At 37.9% G+C, this 27586-nt stretch overlaps 2 protein-coding genes across 2 annotated transcripts in view; one reads left to right on the forward strand and one right to left on the reverse strand.

The window, feature by feature from the left end:
• The window catches only part of LOC110980152 (pikachurin-like), an 85363-nt gene extending 67883 nt beyond the window's left edge, over positions 1 to 17480 (forward strand). The window contains exons 7-14 of the mRNA XM_087144559.1: positions 741 to 866; positions 1819 to 2056; positions 5649 to 5877; positions 7230 to 7410; positions 8442 to 8520; positions 9883 to 10026; positions 11323 to 11510; positions 11972 to 17480. Of these exons, the coding sequence (XP_087000685.1) occupies positions 741 to 866; positions 1819 to 2056; positions 5649 to 5877; positions 7230 to 7410; positions 8442 to 8520; positions 9883 to 10026; positions 11323 to 11510; positions 11972 to 12117 (1331 nt within the window). The 3' untranslated portion in view covers positions 12118 to 17480. The remainder of the gene's footprint in view (positions 1 to 740; positions 867 to 1818; positions 2057 to 5648; positions 5878 to 7229; positions 7411 to 8441; positions 8521 to 9882; positions 10027 to 11322; positions 11511 to 11971) is intronic.
• Positions 17481 to 18359: 879 nt separating this feature from the next.
• The window catches only part of pomgnt1 (protein O-linked mannose N-acetylglucosaminyltransferase 1 (beta 1,2-)), a 39691-nt gene continuing 30464 nt past the window's right edge, over positions 18360 to 27586 (reverse strand). Inside the window, exons 14-17 of the mRNA XM_022236520.2 lie at positions 27082 to 27207; positions 25675 to 25923; positions 25061 to 25170; positions 18360 to 24403 (exon numbers count right to left, since the gene is read on the reverse strand). Coding sequence (XP_022092212.2) covers positions 24337 to 24403; positions 25061 to 25170; positions 25675 to 25923; positions 27082 to 27207 — 552 coding nt within the window. The 3' untranslated portion in view covers positions 18360 to 24336. The remainder of the gene's footprint in view (positions 24404 to 25060; positions 25171 to 25674; positions 25924 to 27081; positions 27208 to 27586) is intronic.

Below are 27586 nucleotides of genomic sequence, written 5' to 3' on the forward strand. Positions count from 1 at the left end.
TAAACAATGCAGGCGTGCGGCTTTGTTTTAACACACTGCAGTTGAGGATTGTGTAATTTATGACTAGCAGCAGTGAACAATGGAACACATTATCCATGGGTACATGTATATTGTAAACTGTATAATGTGTCGCCATATGCACCACTACGTGACTGATTTTTAGTATTTCATTCACCATTCATCCTCAATCCTCCAAAATCCTCCATGCTTCAATCACCATTCATCCTCAATCCTCCAAAATCCTCCATGCTTCAATCACCATTCATCCTCAATCCTCCAGAATCCTCCAATGTTCAAATCATCATTCATCCTGAATTCTCCAAAATCCTCCAAAACCACCTGGAGGATTTTGGAGGATTGAGGTGGGTTAGGGTTAATGTAATAGTACAGATGATTGTGTATTGTTACATGTACACTGCTTCCAAAGGTACCCAAGATGTGCCTTTTTTGCATATTCTTTCTTTCCTCAAAAAAAAACCTGTCAATAAGAAATCATAACAATGCAAAATAGCCTTTCAAAGGGCTTTAATTTTTTACCATCGCTATCAATATCTTGTCATGTTGTTTTCTTTTTTTCATTGTTATCAATTCTGCCTGATTTTATGAGCCTTTCACTTGAAAGCCAGCTGGTACATGTAATTGCAAGTGATTGTACAGTTCATAATTTATTCAGAAAATACCTACATATATATGAGCTTTGAAACACAAGTGATTGAGAAGTCTTGTTTGTGTACTGGTAGGGGAATGTAGCAGCGGCCTATGTGATGAGGGTATGTGCAGCAATGGTGGTTCATGTGTGGCCCAGTCAGCTAGTCGTTACCTGTGCCTCTGCCCATTAGGCACGGCAGGACCCACCTGCGAAAAGGGTAAGTAATCCAATCAGGACTAGCCTGCTGGATCCCCCTCTCCGTCCCTCCACTGGTGATGTGGTTAGGCCATTTATCAATTTAACCACAATCAAATTGAATTTGGAGCCATGATCTGTTGACTCATGCAGACTGACGAGTATTAAGAGTGCATTACACTTGCCATACATGTATATGCAGCAGTGTCATTATAGTAGATCATTTTTTGTTGATGTTTTTCTGAGAAAAGCAGCCCTTCTTATTAAAATAAAAATTTATTTATGTACATGTAATGCCATTTGGGAATAAGAATAATTTTGAGGGAAAGGCTATAAAAAAGATGTCCTTAAGATGATCTGACATGAATTACAGTGCTAAGCCTCTACATCTAAAAAATTAGGTTAGATTGAATAACAGCTACAAAAATTGTACAGTGTTTTTCATGTTGATTAAAAAATCTGAGAAACTGCCCAGAAGTTGTCGTTAACCAAAAAGAACACAGTTCATTTGAGTGGTCCAACATAGGATTTTAATTTAAGCTCAGTTTGTAAACATTCTGCCCTGCAGATGGCAATAATGTATGTTTACAAAGGTTACACATTTACAGGAATGCTAGTCCATGGCTTTTAAATTTTGAAACAAAAACTGGCATTCTATACCTCTGATGAAGGCCAGAAATGCAAGTAGTGTTGATTGGAGGGACAAAAAAAGCCTAATTTTTCTTAAACAGTCAGTGCTTTACATATTTTTTTAAATACAGGGACATGTACATAATTTTCTAAAATGTTGTTGAGATTGAATTTGTAGCTCCTCCTATTTTTTTTAAGTTTTAATCACCACTTACTCTGTCTTTTGTAATGGCCATGTGAATTTTCCCTGTCTGTGGGATGACATAATTTTCGATCAATTCTAATTTACATTACCTTTCCAATTTGCATAGAATGAACATACTCTTTGTTTTACTGATGCACAGATGTCCTACTGCACATCCCATCTTTCAATGGTTCCTCCCATCTGGTCCACCAAAGTCTTGGCAAGAACCACCTGTCCTTTCTAGAGATAGAGGTTGTTTTCCGACCCCATCAGCCCACTGGTGTACTCCTCTACAGTGGGCAGAAGTTTGCGAGGGCAGGTGATTTTGTCTCACTGGGCATGTCCGACGGCCATGTGGAATTTAGATTTGACTGTGGTTCTGGACCAGCCGTTTTAAGGTTTGTTAAAATGATTGAGACTTACATTAAAATTAACACAGTTTACTGAAGTCAACGTATAAACAAGGGTTAGCAAGTGAACCATTCATACTAGAACCAGGTGATACAGTGGAATGCCTCAATAACAAGTGTGATGAGTTCCACTTACAGTCTTCAGTAAAGCGGTTGTCGTGCATAGCGATTTTGCAGTCATAGATGCACACACCAGGCCATTCCAGACTCAAGCCCATTCAAACATGTGGCGGCGTGTCCCACAAAATGTTTCTGTGTTTGGATTTTGGGCCTTCACTTACACACTAAAAATAAAGTTGAAAACAAAAACACAGGAATTCCTATATTTTGTTAAATGTATGCTGACTTCCTCACTGGAAGTACACTCATGAAATGAATCACATGGGCCTCACCAGGAATGATTCTAATACAGTAGCTCTGGAGCACGGAGCAGAGGTGCATACAAATGTAATAGCCAAAGTCAGCATCGAATGTCAGACAAGCCTTTTGAAAATGATCAAAACAAACAAGATATTAATCAAAGATTTCTGCGAGTAAAGTAACAAATACCAGTGTCTTTGTGCATAAATTCCCGTGTTGGTGCTTTAAACTAAGGGCACTGGCTGGCTGTGCTGCAGTGGGCAGAAGCTGTATCATCAGTGATGTAGTCTTGACCTTAACCACTTGATGCAGGGGTTTCTAGAACCGGACTCCTTGGGTTTATACACATAGCCGGGCTACCTGAAATCTGACAAAAGAGCTGGACCTCGTAACAAACGACCGCACTCGGAACAAAAGACCGAGCTGCTGAGATTTGCCAACATTTTTTCAGTTGTCAATAGCGGAGGAAATCTGCTATTTGAATGATTATACCATGGTTTTGGCATTCAGCACAAGTGGATTACTACCGGGGACAAAAGCGCTCCAGGGATAAGCGATACAATACTGCTGCACGCTAATCTGGTCCACATTTGAAAAAATGCCAGCATCGCCAGTTTCTGGAACAAGAGAAAATATACGGAGAACATTTATTTCCCCCCCCCCAAAAAAAATGGTGTAAACAGTTTTTATAAAGGCTGAATGAATTTAAATGCTGTCACAGTGTGACAGCAACCTTTTGCTGGTCACGGTGTGACGGGAACCAGTCTTGTGCACACTTCGTGGCTGCATAAGATTGACGGTATTTTCTCAGTGCACCTGCAAGTACATGCAGGCGTCGTACTGAACTGTACATTGCTACTTATGGATACAGCGCCAAAAAAATTTGAACAGTATCTGAACAATGATAAAGTCATGTCTGGCATCTTTGATACTTTGGTATCCACATAAAAACAAAAGACTTTTGACGTCCTATCCATTGAGCATGGAGGATTGGAAGGAAAGATGCAACAAGTCAACTGAGTCAGGTCACTTACTTTGCCCTTTGAACTCAGCTGAGGTGCATGCCATGTAAAAGCCAAACTTGTGCCAGTCCTCTCTGACTTTTTTCTTACAAAATCTGTAGATGGCAGAATGCTTCAAACTGTTAGCCTTCCGGTCATGGAATTTGATGTGGTCTTTTAAAGCAAACTTTATTACTGCAGAGTGTGCCGACATGGTCCTGCTTCAGCATTTGATCAACTTGGTGCCCTCATGCCATAAAGTGCACTGTACCCAAGTACCACAGTTTCTGTAACTAGAAATACAGTGACATGTGGGTACCAGACTATTTAATTTGGTTCCCCAGAATTGATAACATCTTCTACTGAGACTTCCAAAAGTAAATGAGATAATATAAATTTATTTGATTTTTGCTTTTTCCCAAATGGTATATTAAGGTCATGTATGCTCGAGACCCCACAAGATTTTGAGACTTAAGCTTCGAGACCGAGACTGAGTTCTATGAGTCAAGACCTTCAAATAGTCAAGACCTTCAAAATTTGATTTCCAGACCGGTCTTGATACCAAGACCTGCCTTGAGACCTACATCACTTTGTATCATGTGTGTGAACCTGTCTGTGTTATTGCAAAAGTTATGTGAGGTTGTCAGATTTCAGATTAGAACATGATTTTTAGGCCAACAAGGTGTGTCGTTGCTGGGTGCAGCAGAACTATGAGTGATGGTGTGATCTGCATCTGTTTCCCACTGAGTCAAGATTTATAGAAGCTTTCGACTGCTAAAGTCAAGACTACTCATGAAGTGGTTTGGTCACTTTCATGACCACTTTGAGCCATCATGCTTCAAATCTGGACAACACAGCTCCTTTGACGTGATAATAAAGCTGAAGATTGATGCCACTCCTAAATCCTTCCTTGTTCCAATCTGCAAGATAAGGAAAGGAACCAGACAAGCTAACCAAATGCCCACATACAAGGGGAACAGTCACCAAATGAGAAAAAATTGGGCAATCACATGGGAACTAACTTTTGAGATTGATTCAAGATGCATTTACTCGATTGTATCTAAAATACATGCAGGGTCTGCTCTTTTAACGTCCTAGTCGCGTTTTTCCTACAAGTGACTGCTAAAACTTTGGTTGGCCGTCGGTGCAAAAGTAAGAGAATAATCTCAAAGTGTTAAGAATCCCATGCAGCTATCAGAACACCAGATAATTATTCATGTACATGTACTACTTAATATTATAAGCAACCTTATGTAAAATCGATTGGAAGATGTCCATTTTGAACGGATTCAAGTCCATTTTGAACTGAATAATACATGAACATGTCATTGATACATTGCACCCACTGCAGTGGGTACGGTAGGCTAGGAACAATACATGTACACCAGTGTGGTGCAACAGCGATTCCAAGCTGGCCCAGCAAGAATGCGTGCAGATTACATCATATGGTACTGATCGTCTCGCACCCAGATATCATTTCAGAGGTCGAAACTCAAGTCGGTTCATGAATTTTGATGCCTTAGTCTCTGTCACAGAATTTGAATGTTAACAATATCCATTTGTGATGGCAAATAAACTAATACTACACCTAAACTATTTATGACCTGCTCTGCAAAAAGGTGTATTAAGTCGTGCAATGCAAAAACACGTAATGGCCCATTCCATGTGCCAAGGGAAAATATTTTGGAATATTTATATAAAAAATAAAATATATTTTGAAAATATTTGGAATATTTTGAGGCCAATTGCTTGACCAGAAAGCCTCTGTTGCTGAGGAAAAATCAAGAGCGTGTCTAATTTAAGTTTAATGTTTCTGTTCATTATTTTTAAAGGGCATCATCTCAAAAAGCATGTGTGATAAAATGAAATGGTATGAATAAGCAATTTGCAAAATACTCCCGTAATGCTAAGTGCCACTGAGATAAATTATATATCAAATGAAAGCTTAGGATGTGAGCATAACTCAAATTGCAAAAAATGTAACAAAAATACACCTTTTTGCTGAGCCGGTCATGTTGTGCTTTTAATTCACATTGAAGATACATGAATGAATTAAGTTATGGATTGAACAGAGTTGGGACAAAGTTTGACTTCCCTCTTTCTTTAACCATGATTGTTTGAAAAATTTGTGAATTACTTCATATGTCTGGTTTTCGCATAAGTTCCCTGTGTTTGCTTACTAAAAAAGAAATTAGAATACCTTTAAATGGTTTTTGCAGAACATCGGAGCCAATCTCTTTGAATGAGTGGCATATTGCCATTGCATCACGCACTGCACGAGATGGTACTCTACAAGTGGACAAACGACGTGTTCTAAGTGGAATGTCAGAGGGCGCTTTTACCCAGTTGACCTTTGGTAGTGACCTTTACATTGGTGGGGTAGATGATGCTTCACATATATCCATGAATGCAGAAGTAGAAACCTCATTTGTTGGTGATATTCAGAAGGTGGGTATCTACTTGTTAGTTTTTAAAAGTCTACTTGCCTAATACCTTTGGGATCAGAAGGGGTTTTTCTTTGATTTTAACAAGCCTTAGATGGCATTTAGTCATTTGACAAAACTGGAGAACACAAACTCGGTCAAGGTTGAGTAGTTTGTTTTTCTCTATAGTCACTTGCAAAGATGCCTCCAGTGAGTGGTGGTATTCCAGCTTTGACGCTGAAAACTGATATCCCTTCATGGTGTTCACCTTTTATTTTGTGCACCTTTATAAATTTTGTTTGGATTTGTTCACACTTCCAGAGAATCCTGAAACTCATCGAGTACCTTGGAGTCTCATATACACAGTTTCCTGAATTTGCCTTTAATGATAGTCAGCATCCTGTCTGCACATAACCTAGATTCTGTGGTTTTCCTTAGCTACTGCAAGAACAACATGACGTCTGGCAGGATTCCTGTCTTGCAACTCCAAATTAAAACCATTAACTCTGAAGCATGCTGTGATTTCAATGTCATCAGGCATCAGCTGCAGACTTGCAATTTTTTCTCAGTTGATTTCTTCATTCATGCCTTTGTTGTATGCTGTTCCAATTGTCAAAATACTGTGCAAAATCTCATGCAGTTCCTCTCTTTTCTGACCTTCTATTTACACACCCATAATTATAAAGCACTTAGACTCCATTACTGAGTTTCCCCAAAATGAGTTTGACATGGTTTGTGACATTTTCCACAGTATGTAATGGAACAAAATTAATTCAAACAAAAAGTTAAACCGTGTCTTACAAGTCTAATGCAGTGGTTGCAGCCTATTCCCATAGAGTTGTGTGTAATTTCAAGCAGCGGTTGAGTCATTTAGACATGGCCGTACATAGATGTGTTTTTGAATAACTTTTCAATGCTCCAAAATGTAGAACAAGTAGAAGAGTCAAACCAAACCAAACTTAATCATTCTGAATTGCTACCTTGTACTTTGCACATGTGTCAAATTGTCATAAAATTCTCAACTTTCTGTATGGACCACTGCTGGGAGGGTTAATGGCCCTTCACGTTTGGTAGGTCCTAATATGGCATGGGGCTTAATGGCCTCAACTGTTGGCTGATATCTGGTGATTTCTACAGCGGCCCTCCCCACTTTGAAAATTGTTCCACCGCCATTGGTACAGACCCTTATCTGCACGTTGTGTTTGGTTCCCAAGTTATGCCATCCAGGTTTCCATATGTAAGGAACTTCTACACGTAGGTGCCACATTGAGGAGATGCACTAAAGCATTGCACACTGAGGAATAGTGTCGTCACAAATTAAAGGGTTTCAAATGACACCTGTCATTTTATTGTCATAGAATTTTTTTCAATATTTAGGTGATCATTAATGATAAACCACTGGACTTGATTGATGATGCCATCCGTGGAGTCAATGTCTTGAACGCCGATCACCCGTGTATCGGCCAACCTTGCCAAAACAGGGGAGAATGTGCTGCCCAGCATGCCACATATTCCTGTCAGTGCCCACTGTGGTTCCAAGGCATTAATTGTGAAGAGGGTAGGTATATTCGTTGCAAGTTGGTTGTAATTAAGTGATTGGAAATGTCAACCTGGCACAACTGACACATATTCAGCACTTGGACATCACATAAGACACAGTGAGAGTTGTTGTTATGTGACATACATTTAGCATTATGCCAGGTTGTTTCAGGATCTGATTTAGTACAGTAGATAGGTAAAATATTTGGGAGAATTGTGCTTTTGAAAATAAAAGCATGAGATATGGTCTAAAAGCATGAGATATGGTCTATACACTTCTTAATTACAGCATCTGTCAACAAAAATACAATTTCATGAATACAAATGTATGCGTAATGGTTGCTTTGCTATAGACATGTAATTTGTGCATGTGAATGCGTGTAATTTCAGACTTGTAAGTAGCTGCACTGTGAGTTACCCATGATGTATTGTGCTTGTCAGATGTACAGTAAACTTATATTCCTAGTGTGGACTCCTAGTTGCAGCTGATATGAATGCTGCTGTTTCAAGCATGACTACAAACATTTAATATGGCGCTTAATGCATTGCATGACGTGTGTACTGTACAGGTCAAATCCGGTCACCAATAATGCTGTGGCAGATTCCAAGATGTTTTTACTGTAGCACACTGCTGTTGTATTTAACCATTGTAGGAAAAGCCAGTTCCTTTTTTGATTTACCCACACCAAACATATTCACATGAACTCACTGAGCTGAATGTTGAATGTTCTAGTGTTTGACAAGTGAACTTGTCTGTAGGACGTCATCGCTTGCAGCTCCAACACAAGAAGCTAAAGATTTTTCAGCATTTCCTGTGACAAAGCCAATTTATTATTGTTATTCAGGCATGCAACTTTTCCTCCGATCAGCTGATTTCCTTGTTTTTCACTTTACACTCATGCCATCGAAAATTAAAAAACATTGAACAAGATTGCAATTTATCATATCTGATTACTGGATGCCCAGCATATCAGACACAACACAGACAAAAGACTACGTCCTGATTTCAGTGTCATTAACTTTTCCTCCTTTTCTTGAATGATTTTGCAGAAATAGATGGAATCGTCAAAGTGCCTTCATTCCAAGGAAGCAGTTACCTGAGATTCACTAGTGACTGGATCTTAAAAAGGTAAATCTTCTCCCCCTCCCCTAAGCTTGAAGTCACATCCTTGGATATCACTTTGAAATTTGGGTCATTATACCAAACTATCCTGTGTTTTCTGTTGCCATGTACAAACTGAAATCTGTGGTACGGGAAGGGGCGCTGTAAGGAAGGGAAGTTAATTGCAAATAAACCATGCCCCACCTTGGAATTACTTACATGTAGCTGTTACTGTCCTTACTGGATGTCATGGCTTCAAACACTGACTACAGCAAATTTTTGGAGCACATTTTTTTATTTTTAGCCTCAGAAATAAACCATACATTTCACAGAAAACACAAACCCAGTTAACTAAATATAAGAATCTAAAATGATCAAAAAGTTATTGATAATTTGTATTACTTGGGGAGTTTTCAAATTGTCGAGGTAGCATTGCCTTGCACACAAATGAGAAAATATTGATCCATTTAGCATTCACACTTGCTCTTGATCCCTTTGATCTTCCTTGTTGGATCCACTTTCAATACAGTGTATGTGTAAGTTAGAGTTTGATAATGGAACTGTGTGTGAGGCCATTATCACTTGCCAGTTTATTCATGCTTCCAAACTCATCATTATAGTGCACTGCATACTTGTGCAGGTTGTGGCTCATGCTTTTCTCATGCACTGTAGACACACATGCATGGTACATGTACATGTATGTACATGTATTAGAAATCATTTGTATGCAGTGCTGTGTATTTGAGGCAGACGGTCATAAATATAGACTGGACAAGTGACCACTCTGTATTGATGAAGTTACAGAAGCAAAGATGCACTTCAGCATCGTTAGACTTGCACTTATGGGTCCAGTCCACTAATTCAAGCTCCATTGAAAACAGTTTAAAATCAGCGCTGTTCAGGGCCCAATAACATTCACGCCAACATCCCTGAGATTTCTGAAACACAAATGAAATTCTTGTCCGGTCACTTATCTTTCAATTTCTTTTCAATTTTTTGTGGGTTAACCAATTACATTTTTAATTATTCCCACAAAACAAAATCACCCCCCAAAAGTGATTTTTCCGAAGTCTGAGTGCAGCCATTTTTTCAAGTGGCAAGCCTCAACTTTCTCGGGCACTTAGGACCATTTTTCAACCGAAGTTTGTAGCCCTTCTGCTCTCATATGAAAGCTCAAAGACCCAGGGAGTTGATCCCGGCAACGATTTACACAATCTCACCATTTTGGGGGCCAAACAGTCTCCTTTTTCAAAAGATACTGTGTGGGCACTTTTAATGCTAATGAGCTGGCCAGAAATTCTCACTTGAATTAGTGGTCTGCACCCTTACTGTGTCTGCAACATAATAATGTAGTTCTTTGTGTTTCATTTAATGATTGATTCTCTGCAGAGTCGGTGGACAGGATACCAATATTCAGCTGGAATTCCGGACATGGAGTTCAGATGGTCTCATATTCTGGGTGGGCCCTGACGTCATGAAATCCACCAGTGATTTCATGGCACTGGGTCTTGATAATGGAATGCTGAAGTGGAGGTTAGCTTGGATTGTAAAAACCCTGTAACTTCACATATTTTGGTTTGTCATTGATCTGCTCACCGGGTATCATTGTTTCATTGATCCAGTGAGCATCAGTTTGCCATTGATCTGCTCACCGAGTGTCATTGTTTTATTGATCCAGTGAGTATCAGTTTGCCATTGATCTGGCACCGAGTATCATTGTTTCATTGATCCAGTGAACATCAGTTTGCCATTGATCTGCTCACCGAGTGTCATTGTTTTATTGATCCAGTGAGTATCAGTTTGCCATTGATCTGGCACCGAGTATCATTGTTTCATTGATCCAGTGAACATAAGTTTGCCATTGATCTGGCACCGAGTATCATTGTTTCATTGATCCAGTGAGCATCAGTTTGCCATTGATCTGCTCACCGAGTATCATTGTTTCATTGATCCAGTGAGCATCAGTTTGCCAGTGATCTGGTACCAAGTATCATTGTTTCATTGATCCAGTGAGCATCAGTTTGCCATTGATCTGCTCACCGAGTATCATTGTTTCATTGATCCAGTGAGCATCAGTTTGCCATTGATCTGCTCACCGAGTATCATTGTTTCATTGATCCAGTGAGCATCAGTTTGCCATTGATCTGCTCACCGAGTATCATTGTTTCATTGATCCAGTGAGCATCAGTTTGCCAGTGATCTGGTACCAAGTATCATTGTTTCATTGATCCAGTTTGCCAGTGATCTAGTATCAGTTCCTCATTGATCTGCTTACTTTGTGTTGTTTTGTCATTCTGCTAGCCTAGCAGTCTGCACAATGTTAATTTGGAATTACCCTTTAAACCATGACATTAAACCATGAGTTGGTTAGTGCAGAAAGCACCTCTGATGCTTTTTGAACTATATCAAGAACTCCTAATGATAATTGACCAAACGTGAGTGTAACAATAACCAAACCAACTTTTGTTGGTTTAACGTTAGAGACAAGTATTTGCATGTAGATAGCATGCCTTGCTCAAAGACACCTCTATCATTTCCCCTGGATGGGTTCAAACCCCTCTTGGAGTACACATTGCAACTGAGTGTTGTTAGGCCCATGGGCTGGGATATTTCAAGTGGGTATGCAGAATTTTAGTTCGAGATTCTATGAAACAAAGAGAGTAAAATATTGCGTACTACGTGCACAAACTGACTGAGGACAAAGACTTACTGTCACACCACTGACTTACAAACTGTCACACCAGTGGTAGCTTATTGATGCACATTAGAGTAGTTTTGCATGGGCTTCATTTCACACTTTTGTATGTGGACTACCTTTTTCCCCAACAGCTATAACTTGGGTGGTGGTTCCATATCCATCCTGACAAATCAGACATTCAATGATGGTGAGTGGCACATAGTGTCTATGCAACGTCAGCGTGCTTCAGGAATATTGGTAGTAGACCAGAGAGAAGGCCTAACTGCTACTTCACCTGGACCATTGAGAAGCCTTGATATGAACAATGGACTCTTTCTGGGTAAGCAGAATTTTGAAATGCTCACCATTGTGGAGCAAGTTTGGCAGTCTTGTACATGTAGTTTGAGCATTATGCAGTCCTGTTCTGAGTGCAACAAGTAAAGCTTAACCAGTTAAGGCTAAAAACAAAAAAGTTTCTGCTTTCTGGTCTGGAGCTGGCTCTAAAAGTGGTGTGGCGATGCAAATCTTGACACGGATGTTCAGGATATAAAGAAATATTTGTAAAATGGAGTGTGTGTCCTTTGTAAATGCTTGCACATTGTCAATGTAGCTGTTGATTCTAACACCCATATTTCCACCTGTAATCAAAGGTTTATGTCAAAGGTTTTGAGTTTGCTACTCATGATGTTCACTGGTGATCACTTGAATGAATTTTTGTTTTTAGAATCTTACGTAACAATTTTGGTTACATTGTAATTATATTTGAACATACATGTATTGTCATGAATTACCTTGCTGCAGGGGGCATGAAGGACATTGCAGAGCGTTCCTTGAAGCGTTACACCATCGGCTTTTTGGGATGCATACGTAATGTTCTACTGGATAACGAGACTCTAGACCTATACCAAGATGCATCAGAGGGCAGAAATGTCAATCATTGTGCTTAAAGATACATCTGTTCATGTGTGGGAGTTGGGGGTTGCTGTCCCAGTCTTTTGTATTTTGTATAATTTTCATTTGTTTTACTGTGGTTTGTTTTTATAAAATTCATTGCGGCAGATGAAGGCACATTTTATGAAGGAAAGCCTCTAATGTAATGGTGCAAATGTAATTCAAATCCAATCACAGATTGTACGAAATAATATGAATGTTGTACATGTAAGTAGTTGTAAGTCTGGTTGTCTTGTATTCTGTAGCATATTTCTTTCTTTGTAACCCAACTACATGTATAACCATAAGCCACTGTTTTTGTAGCCCTGTAGCCTTAACATTGCAAGTAACCTAATATGACCAATGATGGGAAGTAATGTGACTTCAAGCATTTATGTGATCAGTGGATGGTCTAATTCAGGAAATATGATACACGTACTTGCTCTTTAATTTCTCACTACTTTTGTGTACTGTAAGCATTCTCAGTTGCTATTTTTATACATAGAGTAAAGCCACTATTTTTGCACCCTGTCTTGCAGTACTGTAGTGCTTTTGTTGTTATTCAAAATTTTGTTATGTCAACTCCAATATTTAGGTGCTGACTTTTAGGTTGTATTGGACTTAACATGAGATTATCTCAAGAGTGTCACATAGCCTGATAAAGGTTGATGAAATATATATTTTTTAAATACTTCTGTTTGACCATCTCTCTGAAAGTAAAATTCACAAGGGATGTATATTTGACTGGAATATTTGAAATTTTCCAGCTGGGCACAATGGGGGTCCTTTCCTTATATTGTTGTTTCTATTTATAAAGATGAAATTCTAATAAATTCTTCAACACTTTGCATTATTATTGTCACCAATATTCAAAACATACAATGTAATTCAGAAAATAAATCCAGAGGCAGCATTTCTGATTTTGATTGAGGTGGTCATGGATGAGAAGAATCTTACTTGAGCTGTGCTAGATGGCCATGAAAAAGTACTTCAAAGGAAGGGATCGAGAGGAAGGGTAAAGAAGTGTGTTTGTTTGTTTGTTTAGTTGTGTTTGTTTCTTGTTTACTCCACAGGAGATAGTAGCTTGTATAAACTGGTCAGTCCAGAGAAATGATAAGAGACCAGTTGGAAAGGAGTTACTCAAATACCATCTGTGTTTAAAGGAGCTTCCCTTTTTCCACCTTTTCATGAGGATACAGAACATATGCACTGGGAGATTGGTTAACACTCTGTATAAACTTTTCAAAAAGTGTCATAAGTTGGCATTATGTATTTCTGCCAAACTGTGAGTAAACCCCCCCCCTCGCACATATGTGACATTATTCAGGCCAGTATTGTGATGATAGCTTGAATTACATGCACACACGGGTCTTCCAGAAATACCTGTTGCCACCGCTACCATAGATTATTTGAGTTAAACGGACTCTCTAAGGTGATGGTGACTAGTCTTGGTCATGGTAATAGACCTGTAACATGACTTCACACTTACAGTGTACATGTATTACAAAGTGTAACATCCATTATGTCTTAGATTAAAAAAAGAGAGTGTATCAGAGCCTCCAACAGTCTGATATGGTTTTTCAAAAATCAAAAATCATTACAATATTTAATATGCAGGCTACATAAAGACCAGGAAAATTCATTTTGACTGAATACTTGATATTTTTAAAGTAATTGCATGTACTTTCCAGGAAGTACCCCCGATAAATGGTATCTTGTACACTTACTCCCAGAATATGGTCAGGCAAAGAAAACCTGGACGTACCAGCTGAAATGACAAAGCAATACCTTTGCCATCCTCTTTTTTGTTTTTTCTTTTTTTCATTTTCTTCTGTTTTTTACTCTGGGAGGGATTGAAGAAAGAGAGCTTTTGTACTCATGTGAAAAGACCCCCCCCAAAAAAAACAAATGGATGATATCTTCTTACTATTAACCCATTTGTTCAGGATAAATACCTGTATGTATTTGTGGATGTGCTAGAAAAACTCTCTGCTTGTGTTCCCACCCAAATTTTGCTACTGACAAATGTACAGCAACTTCATCTTGGTGAAATGTGTACTGCCATATCGTTTAGTTCACTAATGGCATGACCACCAATTTGTTCTTAATCTTAAACATTTTGGAAAGGGACAGGGAGTGCTGTAGTCCTTTTTTTAAATTTGATTTAGCCCCCAGATGTGAGGATTGTGTGTGGAAGCCAGCACTAATTTTAAAACCCACCATGTCGATCTTTTTGCTAGTTTGAGTGAATTCTTTCAGTTTAGATAAGTCTTTCTTGGTTCAGAGGATAGTGAAGACAAAAGAGTATTTCAAAGATTTAGAGGAGTCCTGGTAAGGTTAATTAGAAATGTCTTTCTTTTTCTGAACACAGGTTCATGTAATTTCATGTTTTTATCATCTGTTTGATTAGATTCTGAAATATTTCTGTGTATCTATAACATTTTCGAAATATGCTACAGTGACCTGGAGGGTTAATTAGACATGGAAACTCAAAATTCCATTTCTACAGAGCAATTTGCATTATGCAGTAAAGTTGAATTCCATGTCACCTCGTAAACAGTCTACAATTTGCCTCTGTCAAGATGGAACTATTAGCAATAAGCAGAGAACTGCTCAGGTCATGCAAGACTTGATGTAGATCAGTTGCCATTGATTGCTGCCTGTCAGTTTGGAACTCCTTTTTTAAAACAATCCCCAACATATCACCTCATGTGATCTTAGATGACAAATAAGTGGTGATTGATATATTCCAACTGGTCCTAGTTTCAATTCACTTAAGCTTACAATTGAGAATAAATGTTCACTGACTAGTCTCTCATGTGCCTCATCATGTTGATATACCACTCAGTGTGACATCCTGATAAACATGGACATCAACCTTGATCAAGGCATTCATCATTAGCTGCACTGGCTAGCTGTCCGTGTGCAGTGGAAAAATCAAGGCGAACTGCAACCCCATGCAGTCAGTGTGATATGCGCAGTGATGTAGTCAAGTATCAAAATTCGAGCACCAAGTTTTCCGAGTACACACAGTGCCAAGTATAGACCAAGTTTGAGTACTTTTTAATCAAGTCCTGGGCCAAAAATCCAAGTTTTTAGTTTTTCAGAGTCATAGTACGAGCCGAGTACAAGTACAAAGATAATCAAGTACATCTGAGTACATTGTAAAACTAAAACATCATGGAAATATGAATTCATGTACACCAGCGATACCATGCCAACATCCATTCATGAATACGAGGCAGAAATAATAAAAACACTGTGTGACTTGTAACGTGTAGCTTACACGTGAAATTTTCGGTCAAAGTTTAGTATCGAAAAACTAATATAAAAAAATCCCAATTTCTTTTTGGAGTACTGCATGACTGGGATCAAGTTAACCGAGTACAATTTGTCACATTTAAGGACGAATTCAAGTACAAAATTATGAGTATGTGCTGAGTACTTGGGTTTTTTCCCCGAGTACTCGTGATTGAGTACGGGCTAAGTACTTATTGCCATAATTGGTACGCGAATTGTACTCGAGTTCAAGTACGAGTAGTCCGACACTGGATATGCAGGTTCAGCTGACTGACATATCACACTGTCTGCGCAAGGTCGCTGTTTGGCAGGAGGTTATAGATAACTAGCTTGTGCAGTCTGGCTAATGCATGTAATGACGAATACCTTGACCAAAGCTAGGACATAATGTGGTTGAAAAAAGTGCCTGCTGATTTACATTGTGCAAGATTTAAGGATTTCTAACTCAAAAATTGTTGTGGTGAATTCCAATTTATTTTTACTCATAAGTGATATCAAAGTGTGCCATCTGTAATACTGAATGAGAGAGGTCTGAAGGATATTTGTATCATTTTGTTCATAGTACGAGAACTGCTGAGTCGTTAGTTCAAGCAGTGGTACACTGTAGTCAACTTTGCCGAACTAGTCATTATACCTTTAATGTTTGTTCACATCAAGTTTTAATCATGAGCAAAGGCTTAAATTTTGTTTTACTCATATGACGCGTGAGTTCACTTTGTCCAATAAAAAAACCCAGGATTTATTCAATTTTCAATCAGTGGCAGTAATTGTATACATGTACATGCAGTCACAGGTCGTTGTTAATGTGGATCCATGCTCTTTACTGTATTATTGAAATTATGTAGCAATTTAAGGAAACATCATGTTAGCATTTACAAACTGTAAGAATTTATATCAGTGAAATACTCAACATGTAATTGATAGCTAAGTTCGTAGGAAGTTTCTTCCATTAGCTACAGTTTCACTGGTATATTAGCCTGCTGTTGAAGAACTAACCTGTTACTAGTTGAACGTTTTGTTTTTAATTTAATAATTTAAAATGCTATCATCTGTTGCTCAGCTTTGTTAAAAGTAAAGAAAAAGCCTCCCTTGTTAACTTCTCACTTCCATTTGCAATTTTCAATATCAGCCCAGTTGTGTTCTGAATACATTCAAGCATATATATGCCAAAAGAAAACAAGTACTTACTTGAAACTATTAAGATTTGCAAATCAAACAATTTTGTAGCTTCAAAAATTATGCTGTTTTGATACTGTAAACTATTTTATCATGACTAAGTATATTTCAAGTAACTGAGCTGTAAACATCAACTGCAGATATAGTTAAGACAAATGAATCATTGCAAACTATCCTACCAGTGCTGCTTTATGGTTGTATCTCGTTAAATATTCAGGGCTTTGGCTCCAGAAGTGACTGCATGACCTGCAATAACTTTTTAATATTCACAATGTGAACAATTTTAAATTAGATACTCAGTAGTTTTCATTAAATATTTACTTGTCATAGGCATTTTGATCTTTCGCAACCATCTGCATAATTTAAGTCACATGCTTTGCGGAGGAAAGTAACACAATTCTCCATGCAGTCCCTGTATGCCTTCAGAGGTACACTGACTAGAGATTGGCATTTGGGTTAGAGCCAGGGCAAGAATTCGTTTTCTTAGAGCATGGATACAGTGGTTCAAAATATGAATAAGACTGCAAACATGTTAAAGCTTTTGGTTGAAGTCATTTATGTTGAAAACTGTCTCTCCCAGATTCTTCCCTTGTGATCCATTTTTGTTTTGGGTAACTGCCTCTCCCCAAAATCTTTGTCTACGTTTTAAGATTTTTATATTTTGCGTTTTTTTCAGGGATAACTAATTTAAAAAGACTTGCTTGCTGCAGTCGCCACACTGCTGAAAAATATTAGAGGATTTTGTTGTTAACTTCTGGCCATATGCCTGGTTGTAACCTTATAACTAATACATTAGTGTTTGTTTAATGTATTTTGTTCCTTTAAGAAATATTAACCCAAAGCTTGCTTTTGTATATTACATTAATTAAAAAAAGAGCCATAATCCACTTGAATGGTATTGGAACTTTGCCGATGTACTTGTCATCGAATTCGTCTGTCCATATTTGTCTATCTGTATTTCAGTACATCTATCTGAGTCTGTAGAAGTTCTTAGAGTAATTCTATGCGGTCATTTTGGCACCAATTTAGTGAAAAGCGAACATGCCGTTCTTGCACAGCATGCATTTTTCTAAGACAGGTCAGCCAAAATATGTATACTTTTTCCACTTCAGTGTTCAATGCACATGGGCTGGCACACAAGTAGCCTTGACCTTCCAATGACGAACAAAACCATCTTTACAATGAAAATGAGTGTTGTTACATGCATGCCAAGTTTCAACAAAATGAGTAGCACAGCCGATTTCTTGGGGAGGAGACAGAATATGCCCCAACCAGCTGTGAAACGGGCCAAAATAACCCGGCTACTCGAGAATTAAACACTGCGAAAGGATTCTTACCAATGGTTCTTTCTGAAACAACACTTTACAGAAGGGATAAGTTAGAAGCCCCAAGCCTCATTTTTGCACATACACGTATTCCCATCTTGCAGAACTTCAAGTCATTTAAACCAAACAGTTTCCCTTGTCATCTCTGTTTTGGTAGCTACCTAGAACACAATCCCAAATTATGAAAAGCCTGGTTGAGCGGATCACGTGGCATACCTATGATAAAGTGAAACACTGATCTTTTAAAAATGCCATTTATGATGAAACAGTGCCCAGACTTCAGCCTTTCATGGAATGATACGAAAGTCATTTAAATAAGATCAACAGATTTTCACTGCAACTAATCACAAAAAGTAAAATGAAATGCAACTGATCTTGTTTTGAATTTCTTACTACTGCCAAAGCAAAGTACCTGAAGTTAAAAACCTGGGAAAATATTACTCAGTGAGTACAAGAAGTGTTAGTACAAATACATTTTTATTTCTAATATGCAATGGCACGCATAAACAAATGTGAAGACAAAAACCAATCTGCACCAAAAATATAGCACTTTGATGAACTGGAATACAACATAATTCATATTCTTGACTGATGGTGAAGAGGCTTAGAATATTGATCTTAGCAGTTTAAAATGGTTCCTCACACAATACTACATAAAAGAGGAATCAAGAAAACTATAAGTAGGTAGCATCCAAGAGATTTTACGTGGACTCCATTACTAATTCTGTTCAAAAAAATTCTTGGAACCATCATGCATATTACACTGTAGCTACTGACATGATACACTATACACAATTATACACTGTGAAGAAACCAGGTAACAGTTGTCAATATATCCTATCAATTTAGGTTTTTAGCATAGGGTTCAGTAGGATCATCCCCCCTCCCTTTCAAAAAAGCACCTTTCCAAACAAAACCAAAAATTCCTCTTTTCTCAACTGTGGATCCCACTTCCACTGATTTGGGTGGATAAGCCCGCACACAATGGCACACCATCTTACTTGGAAACGTCACTACATAGTGTACATATATCTCCTATTACTTTGGTGCTTGAGTGCCATCCATATCAGCCAAGGGCCAACCAAAGTCATCTTTATTTACAATTTAGTTTTATCCAGCCCTTAAAATCAAGCAAAATTTCACTAAAGACAATTTGTAGTATCAATTAACCACCCAAATACCTCTTAATGATGTCATTCTGAATTATTAACCCAAGAAACATTATTATTAAAAAGAGTGCATGTATTGAAGTGCATAGGTGAGAGCAATATTGCATACACAAGTAAAAGACAAGAATATAATGCAAATGCTTTATGTTTTTAAAATCAAATGTGCTTCCAATTCTGAGTTCAGTTAGACTCCCAATACAAACAACACTGGTGCAGCTAGGATAAGTGGTTCAATTTACTCTTCACAGATAGTGTTGGACTTTATTTGGTTTTGTATTATTTGAATGATTTTGTTTGTACTACAAAGTAGTTAGCCTCTGATCAGCTGCAAATTCCTTCTGAAGGATCCAGGTATGAACCATATCTTGTTTCCTTATGTTGCTTTTAGTCCATGCCCTTCTACTGGGTACCCCTGAGTTAAGACTCAGAATTTACACACATGAATTGATGCTAACATTATGAACATCTTTTTTCAAACTATTTTTTGTTTGGAAATCTTATGCAAATTAAGAATGATGTGACAGGTGTATCTATGATGATATACGCATGCATGGTTACACAAGTTACTTTGTACACTTGTCACAAGTATGAGAACAGGTTCCAGTAAACTGCGCATTGTAAACATTTCACTACACCTCACCCACAGATTCTTGCTCATTTGCCACAAGTGCATCTCTTGTTATTTAGTAATTCTACTGTTTTTGCCAAAGTACCATCAACAAGTTCTATACAATATGTGCATAAATCACGATCATCTGATCAGTGGATCACTGATCACGTCACCGAATTGTTCGTTCTTTTCCCCGTTGAATAGAACTTCATTTGATTGGTTCTCACGCCAAATTTCATACACATGATATATTTCATTTCCAGTAAGAGGAAAATAATACAGAAATGAGAACCAGTCTAACACTCCAAGGTACATGTAGTACCAATGGGTGGTGCCTCTGACACAAAACTGTTTTGCAAATGGTCACTATTAGCGTAACTATCACCCATCAACATTACCATAATCCTTGCCATTGCTGTTATCAACTGTACTTTAACCAGTACTATATATCTCAATGTTACCATTACTGTGATGATTTTCATAACAAATATCATTATTAACTGCTGTCATGGCAACCATGCATGCATCATTCATCACCATCACCACAAGTATCATCTCCAATTAAATCTTCAGGAGAATAAATTCTTAATTTATAAAACTCAGTGTGGAAATCACAGAAGAAAAACTATTGCCTGGTCCTCTGTAGAAAGCATTCTGGTTTTGTTATCTATAAACTGTGGGCATAGCCTTAGTAGCGTTCTATGATTCCTAATGTTTGATTGATGAACACCGGGTTGACAGTTTTGAATACAGATGATAAAGACATTTCCTCTTTAGCATGGACACTTCCAGCAGAAGAGTAGAATGAACTGTGGTATTAAATCACATGAACTATCAGAAAAACTATCCATAACACTCGGGGCCCAGATTAAAAGTGTCTCAGAGTCTGAGATGAAAAACATGTACCATATCATTCTATACTCACTGTTTCTCAAGTTTAAGAACAAGGAGAGAATGAAGATACACTAGGGTGCTGTTCTTCCCCACCAGGGACAATGAGATCATATACAGTCTCCAAACAAGTCTGGGCATTCTAAATCAACTACTGGCACATCATATTATATAGCACCTTGTGCCCATTTACTCTAGCTTACTTGAGGCAAGTAATTCAAAATACATGCACAAGCTTGCGGGTCAAGCATACAATAAATAACATATTTACACATTTTAGACCAAAGGTAAATCAAAGGTGATACTGGTCCAAATGCAACAGTAGTGATTTGAACTGAATACTCTTGCAATTTCCAAATTTTTGACTGGAGGGGTTCTATTGTATTTACATTTTGACTTTGGAAATAAAATGGTTTCATGAAATCTCCACCAAAGTCAGTCAGCAGAACAGCAATTATACTGAATCTATGAAGATACCAACTTTTTAACTTCATGTTGGTTTGGGATTTTATCTCGTTTGAATTATTTAGACACAGCATTCCACAGCACATTATTTGATTTGAAACAACTGAGAAAGTCACAGGGATACTTTAAGTTTGCTTTTACAAAGCAATGACAAATGTTCAGTCTTCCACAAATGGTGGCATGTGCTTCCTCCCCCCCCCCAAAGAAATGGTGACAAAAAGTCCAGGGTTGATTTAGTTTCACTGCAGTCCGTAATAAGTCTATAACTTACAAGCAAGACCAGCTTGCTGTACATACATGTACATGTAGCCTGTGACATACACTATAAACATGGATTCCATGCAGCAGTGGTACTAGTTCAACAGAACTGACTCCAAGGTGTCACAACTAGCAATCCCCCTACTGATTACTGCTTCACATTAACCTTTACAAGATTGTTCTAATGGGACTCAACCACACAGTATGACCTTACATAATCTTTACTGTGTGATAGTTACAAGCAGTTGAGATGACTCCTCTTAAAGCAAGCCTAGGCTGGTTTTCCTTTCAACTCACTAGTTTGTGAAGAACTAAACAAACAGTTTAGAGATATTTTCTTGTACATGGTGCCACCGCAAGCCTAACCTAATTTAGTACTTCCACCATGCATAGCTTCAAGTCTTATCTAAACAAATAGTATTAAATATTTATACCGATGGAGTGAAAGGACAACAGCTAGGGTTTTTATACAAGCTGACTTCTAGGGCCATTTCTTTTGGGTGAGAAGACCCTAAAAAATGTTAAGTTATTTTTAGCATATGTAAACAGCCTAGGAGTTATACCTGTACCAGAGATGAAACCAATGAAACTGACTATCCTTATAATAATACTGGAAATTATCAAGTTTCTCATTTGTTTACCCTGTGAAATGGGTGATTGCACAATTGATTTCATTTGTAATAACTCTCTTGCCTTAGTTTATGCCTACAAATATTAAATTTTACAAATGTAACTTGCAAGTACCTGTAGCCTTGCTAAACAACAAAACTCTTTTACAAATAACTTTAAGAAAATGCGGTATTTTGTGTATAATAACACTAGTAAACATATGTACACTGTCATGCCAGCTGTGACTATTTCATGTCTCAGTCTACAGTGACTGCCTTTCATGCAACCCTTCTAAATGTATCACAAAAAACTGGCTCTTCTCAGCAACGTTACAAGTCCCTTTCAGAGGTCTTGAATTACTACCAACCATGTTATATTTCTCACGTCAAGGTTTACCACTCACTTATCACAAACATGTATCTACAAAGTCAATACATATGCCCTGTGTAGTACCTAATACACAGCACAGTCAAGCTCTGAAGAACAAGCACATGACTGGAACACAGCATTAGGCCCTTTTGACTGCACATTAGTAAATGAAACCTAACTGAAGAGTAGCAATAATTGTACAGTACACAGGTTCACTTTTTTAGCTGTATTCATATACGCATCCCTACAAATATAACAACTCTGCTGCATTCTAATGCTTGTATGCTGTGGGACAGCCTGGTTGACTAGTGTACTGCCTACAAGACAATTTCATGAAAATTGTGTGTTGGAGACAGGGGAAACTAAATTGCAGTTTGACAATGTTACGTTATTCGCCAACCAGGTGTATCTATTTAAACAGAGAAATTCTTATTTTAGAATTTTTAAAACTCCATCTACTGGAAGAGAAAAGATATTTCATGAAGCTATATGAACAAACTGTTTGCTGATCTGAACAATTACAATGGAAGGAGGAAAAAAACAGAAAGAGAGCAGATAAATCGAATTCAGGGAAACTTCAATCAGAACTTAAATTAGCAATTCTTGTGCTTATATATTAGTTTGTTAATTTTCAATAACCAAATCATCATTACAAAATATCTGTCAATTATGTAGTAACAACTCACACACAATTATTCAGTTGGTTTTTGACATTTTCTAGTCCTGAGATGGCTTTTATACAAAATGGCAAAACTTTCAGTGAAGACAAAAATAAGCGATTTAAAAATAGGCTGAATTAAAACAATAATGTGAACAAAAGGAGAGAAAATCATATTTGAAATCAGATTCTCTCCACACACAGGCTAGCAGCTGACAGCAACGTGGTTCATTGGAAACTGTGTTTAAGGCAAGCAGTTAACTCCCTCACATTTGGAATATGTTGGTGAAACTAGCAAGGCATTCTTCTCTAGCTTGATATCAAATGAAATTGTTTCTGTGCAGTTTATAAGTCCCCTTTCAAAGAGCTTGTCTTCAGTAGCGGTCAACTGGCTATTTGAAATCCAGCATAAAACGGTCATAACAATTAATGACAAAATAATACAAATAAATTGCTACAAAAGACATTACAGTTTGCCTTTCAGACCAGAAGCCAAAAGTACTTCTATGGGATAAATATTTACATAGTGAAGTCAACTTTTGTAGGTTGAAAAGACACATTAATCAAGAATTAATTTCACTGCTCACCAACACAGTAACAGAATGACTTTCCTTAGGAACAAATTTACAGACAAAAAAGCTAATGATCTCATCATAACAGAAGTGTCCTCCATACAGTTCAATATCCTCCTAACTGCACAATCTGGGCAGCATCAAGATCCATGTTTGGTACATACATGTACCACATTAATTTCTATGTTTCAGAGACTCACAAAAGTGTTGTAGTCAAGTCCTCTTTCATGTCTGACAATTACAGTGAGATATCATTTGGTACAGAGGAAAACGAATGTTGTTCAAGTACTCATTATGGGCAGAGGGAAATGAGTCTTGTCCAAGTACTCATTATGGGCAGAGGGAAACGAGTCTTGTCCAAGTACTCATTATGGGCAGAAGGAAACGAGTCTTGTCCAAGTACTCATTATGGGCAGAGGGAAACGAGTCTTGTCCAAGTACTTATTACGGGCAGAGAGAACCGAGTCTCGTCCAAGTACTCATTATGGATCACAAATGAGCATCAAAAAGTCTGAACTCTTTTCCATATTCCTACATTAATCACATACTGGTAGAAGTTGTGTATACTCACTACTATTCGTACTGATTTCAAACTGGCATAGCCTTGATACCAACACTAGATTCCAACTACAAGAACATTACATTTCAGTTGACTTAGGGGCCTGAAAGAGACCTTGACAACACTGGTTCACAATACCTATCACTGTCTGACGAGATGTGGCCAGGGACAAAGGTTGTGAATCACCACTCTGACCTACAGAGTTAGACTGGTTGACTACTTCCGATGAGTGTGTTGAATCAGCACAAAGATTCATGCTAATAATCCCCACAAATTCAGCGTAACTTGGTCTTGCTTTGTTTCTTCAGATAGATCGGCTTCACATCTATAGGTTTATATTTCCTGAAGGATCAATAATAAAGGTTAAAATAGTGCATTCTATTCTTAACCAATGCAATTTAATCAATGACTTCCTGCTTACTAGCGCTAATATTTCCACTCAACTACAGTACTAAGCTTAATGGGGTCAGCTGGCTTGTTTTAAACTACAATCAAAGACTTCAAATGGAATTTCACATTGGGGAGTTGGGCAAAATATTCCAGTAACAGTCACTTTATGTAATTTTAAATTCCCACTAATAGTCACTGGTCACAAAGTGTGCACTGAGTCAAGCTGGAGCAGTGATGCCTTTTTAACTCTTTCCATCTTAGTGACTTTCATCTTTTGCGGTCTCTACCTGATTCCTTGGGCTTCCTCAATTTTTTATTTATAATTTTTCTCACATTGGCAACCCTGCTGTTGAGTTCGTGAAACTGCTGAAAAAGAAAGTACTCAACATAAAAAAACATTTTTCTTCTTAAAAAGGGAAATGGTCTGCATGACGTGTTGTATTGCTTGCAACTCATTCTCAGCTGATCAACTAGCTTAGCAATTCTGTATGTTAACTTCTTGCCTTACAACTCTCCTTGCCATTATTTATGAGTAACACCTTCAGACGGTATATCTCAGTGTTACTAACGACATCAAATGGAACCATAAAAGACTGGTATTAAACTCACGCGTAAGGGGATGCAGGAAAGCCTACAACAAATAACGGTGATTCCTTCATAAACATTCGCCATGATGCTTTGTGGAAGCCCCTTGCATCTAGATCCCAAATGCGGAAGCACTGTTGAGGAAACGTGAGGTAACAGATTCTTTAGAAACAATGGCTATTTACAAACAGCATGCAAGAATCAGTGAGATTTCACAGCAATCCAAGACCTTGAGGCACATTACGTAGGAGCTATTTACGTAATGTGATGACAAAAAATTGACTTGGATTCTACTCAATAAAACACAATTCACTCATTCAAGTATAGGTTAACAATAAGAATTTGGCACCAAGACTAGCAAAAGGTAAATACACATGGAGAGGTATGGAAGTTGTATGCTGTATTCACTAGGCATCACTGTAAGATCTACTGGCAGACAGGGTTACATGCCTTTACCCTCAACCCAATGGTACAAATTAAAATTTCCTGGGACTATGTAATGGATATCAGTAGGTTTAAGTGATATTTATCTTAACAAATATCCTGAAAGTTAAGGTACTAATCCAAAACCCTGCAAAAAATGTAACAAAATCGAAACATTCACTGTCATAATTTCCAACATTACCTAGCATACTTACCTTTGCAACTGCAAGCCATGTTTCATAGTCATTGTCAGAGTACATCTGAATGTACATGACACAAGACTTGCCCTTCAATTTAGGTATGAAGCGTTCCTCTTCACAGGGATTTAACGAGTGGTCGAGCACTTCTGCCTTGCTGATCAATCTATGCATTTGGTCTTCATAAGCTTCCCGGGTCATACCCTCCAGGTTTTTTAGCTTCACATGAGGCACTGTGTTATAAGGGTGTTTCTTGAAATACAGTTCCTGTAGTATGTACAATGGTCATGAACACTTGACTCAATTCAATTTCCTATACAATGCACCATTAACTTCTGCCTTCAACTTTTTCACCATTGTGTAAACAATTTTTTTTTCATTGTGTAATATTCTTTTTGCAGACAGATAACTTGGACAATATGACACTTAACTGCCATACTCCATGCACGACTCTCTTCTTAAACCATTGTTTACACTTGTTGGCATAGTGGTGTTTTCCTTGCCTTCCACTTCTGCGGTCCAGGTTCGAATCCCGGCCTGGTCCACACATGGATTACATTTTCAGTCCCTACCTGATTCCGTGGGTTTTACTCAGAACATATAGAGTTTTTCTCCCACTTCTAAAACTGCAACTGCTTCTTATTCTCATTGTCTCCTCTCTACAGGTTTCTTCAGGCTTGCAAGCTACAGCGCCTTGAGCGCTTTTGAGGAATCCTTGGTGTCATTACCAGAAATGATTAATAAAATTGATAATAATAATTTATTGGAGAATTATTATGGTACAAATGAAGAAACAAAGGCTGCATGAGGTAAGGATGTGGCTCAGCAAAGGTGCTGCATGGAAGTGCCATTCCAAAAAAACATCAGTATACACTGCCGGCTCAGCACTAATAGGTTCAACTCAGCTGAAAAGATTCACAGTGACGGGTGCATTTTGAGATTATATTCATTCAAATAAGATAATACTTTATGACATTTTGCGCAGACAATGATTTGATGACTATTTATGCATGAAAACTAACTTCCCTTTCCAGAATGAAAGGATGAGCATCTTAAAGGGAACAGGACCAACTTTATCTCCTGTTCCTACATTAACCTGATACTATATCAAGTCCCCTCTTTAACCCTGCTGCAAAGACTTAATAATAAACCAGTGAATATGAAAAAAATTGTCCAATGATTTCAAAAGATGACCTTTTCGTTCAGAGATTCAACAAATTGAACAGCAACTGCCTGTTATTGTTTGAGATTATTGAATTATGCAAGATTATCATCACCCGTCCCAAAACAGTCCAAAGACGCTATATAACCCAAGAACTCCATCACTTCCTGCAAACTTTACAAAATGCATTATCAGTAAGCAATGGTAAGATAAGATGTCTTATGACTTAAGCTTGGAAAAGCATTTAGTACTTAAAGACAAACCTGAAAATGGCTATTCATGTTCAGACCACTAGCTCCAAAATGAAATGTCCTAGAGATGTCAGGAATGATGCACTCCCGACCCTTACGAACCTCCGGTGTCCGCATCCACATGTCCCAGTCCCAAACCTACATATATACAGGCATGACCAAAAGGAATACACTCAATCACAATAAATGTCATCCGTGTAAAGGAACAATTTGTCCCAGAGACAAAGATATATGATAAACGCAACAAAAAACTGAATGGCAACAACTAATGAAACCTGAAAAGGGTATTCCAGGAAGTCACTCGATCCATCAAATTTAAGAAGAAAGCCATCTTTCCTTTTCAGTCTAATAGTTTAGATTTTGGTCAAGCCTGTAGTTGGCATACATGTACCTTTTGTTCCATAACTGATTTCCATCACTTTTGAGCAAACAGCAACCCTTACAAAGTATCTACACCCACCTCCTGCTTTGAGTGGGGATTAATCCATGCTCTATTACAACTTCCAAAAACACTTCA

The sequence above is a fragment of the Acanthaster planci genome, linkage group LG12, assembly GCF_054643075.1.
Source record: "Acanthaster planci isolate LZ-2023a linkage group LG12, COTS_SCS, whole genome shotgun sequence".
Taxonomy (NCBI): domain Eukaryota; kingdom Metazoa; phylum Echinodermata; class Asteroidea; order Valvatida; family Acanthasteridae; genus Acanthaster; species Acanthaster planci.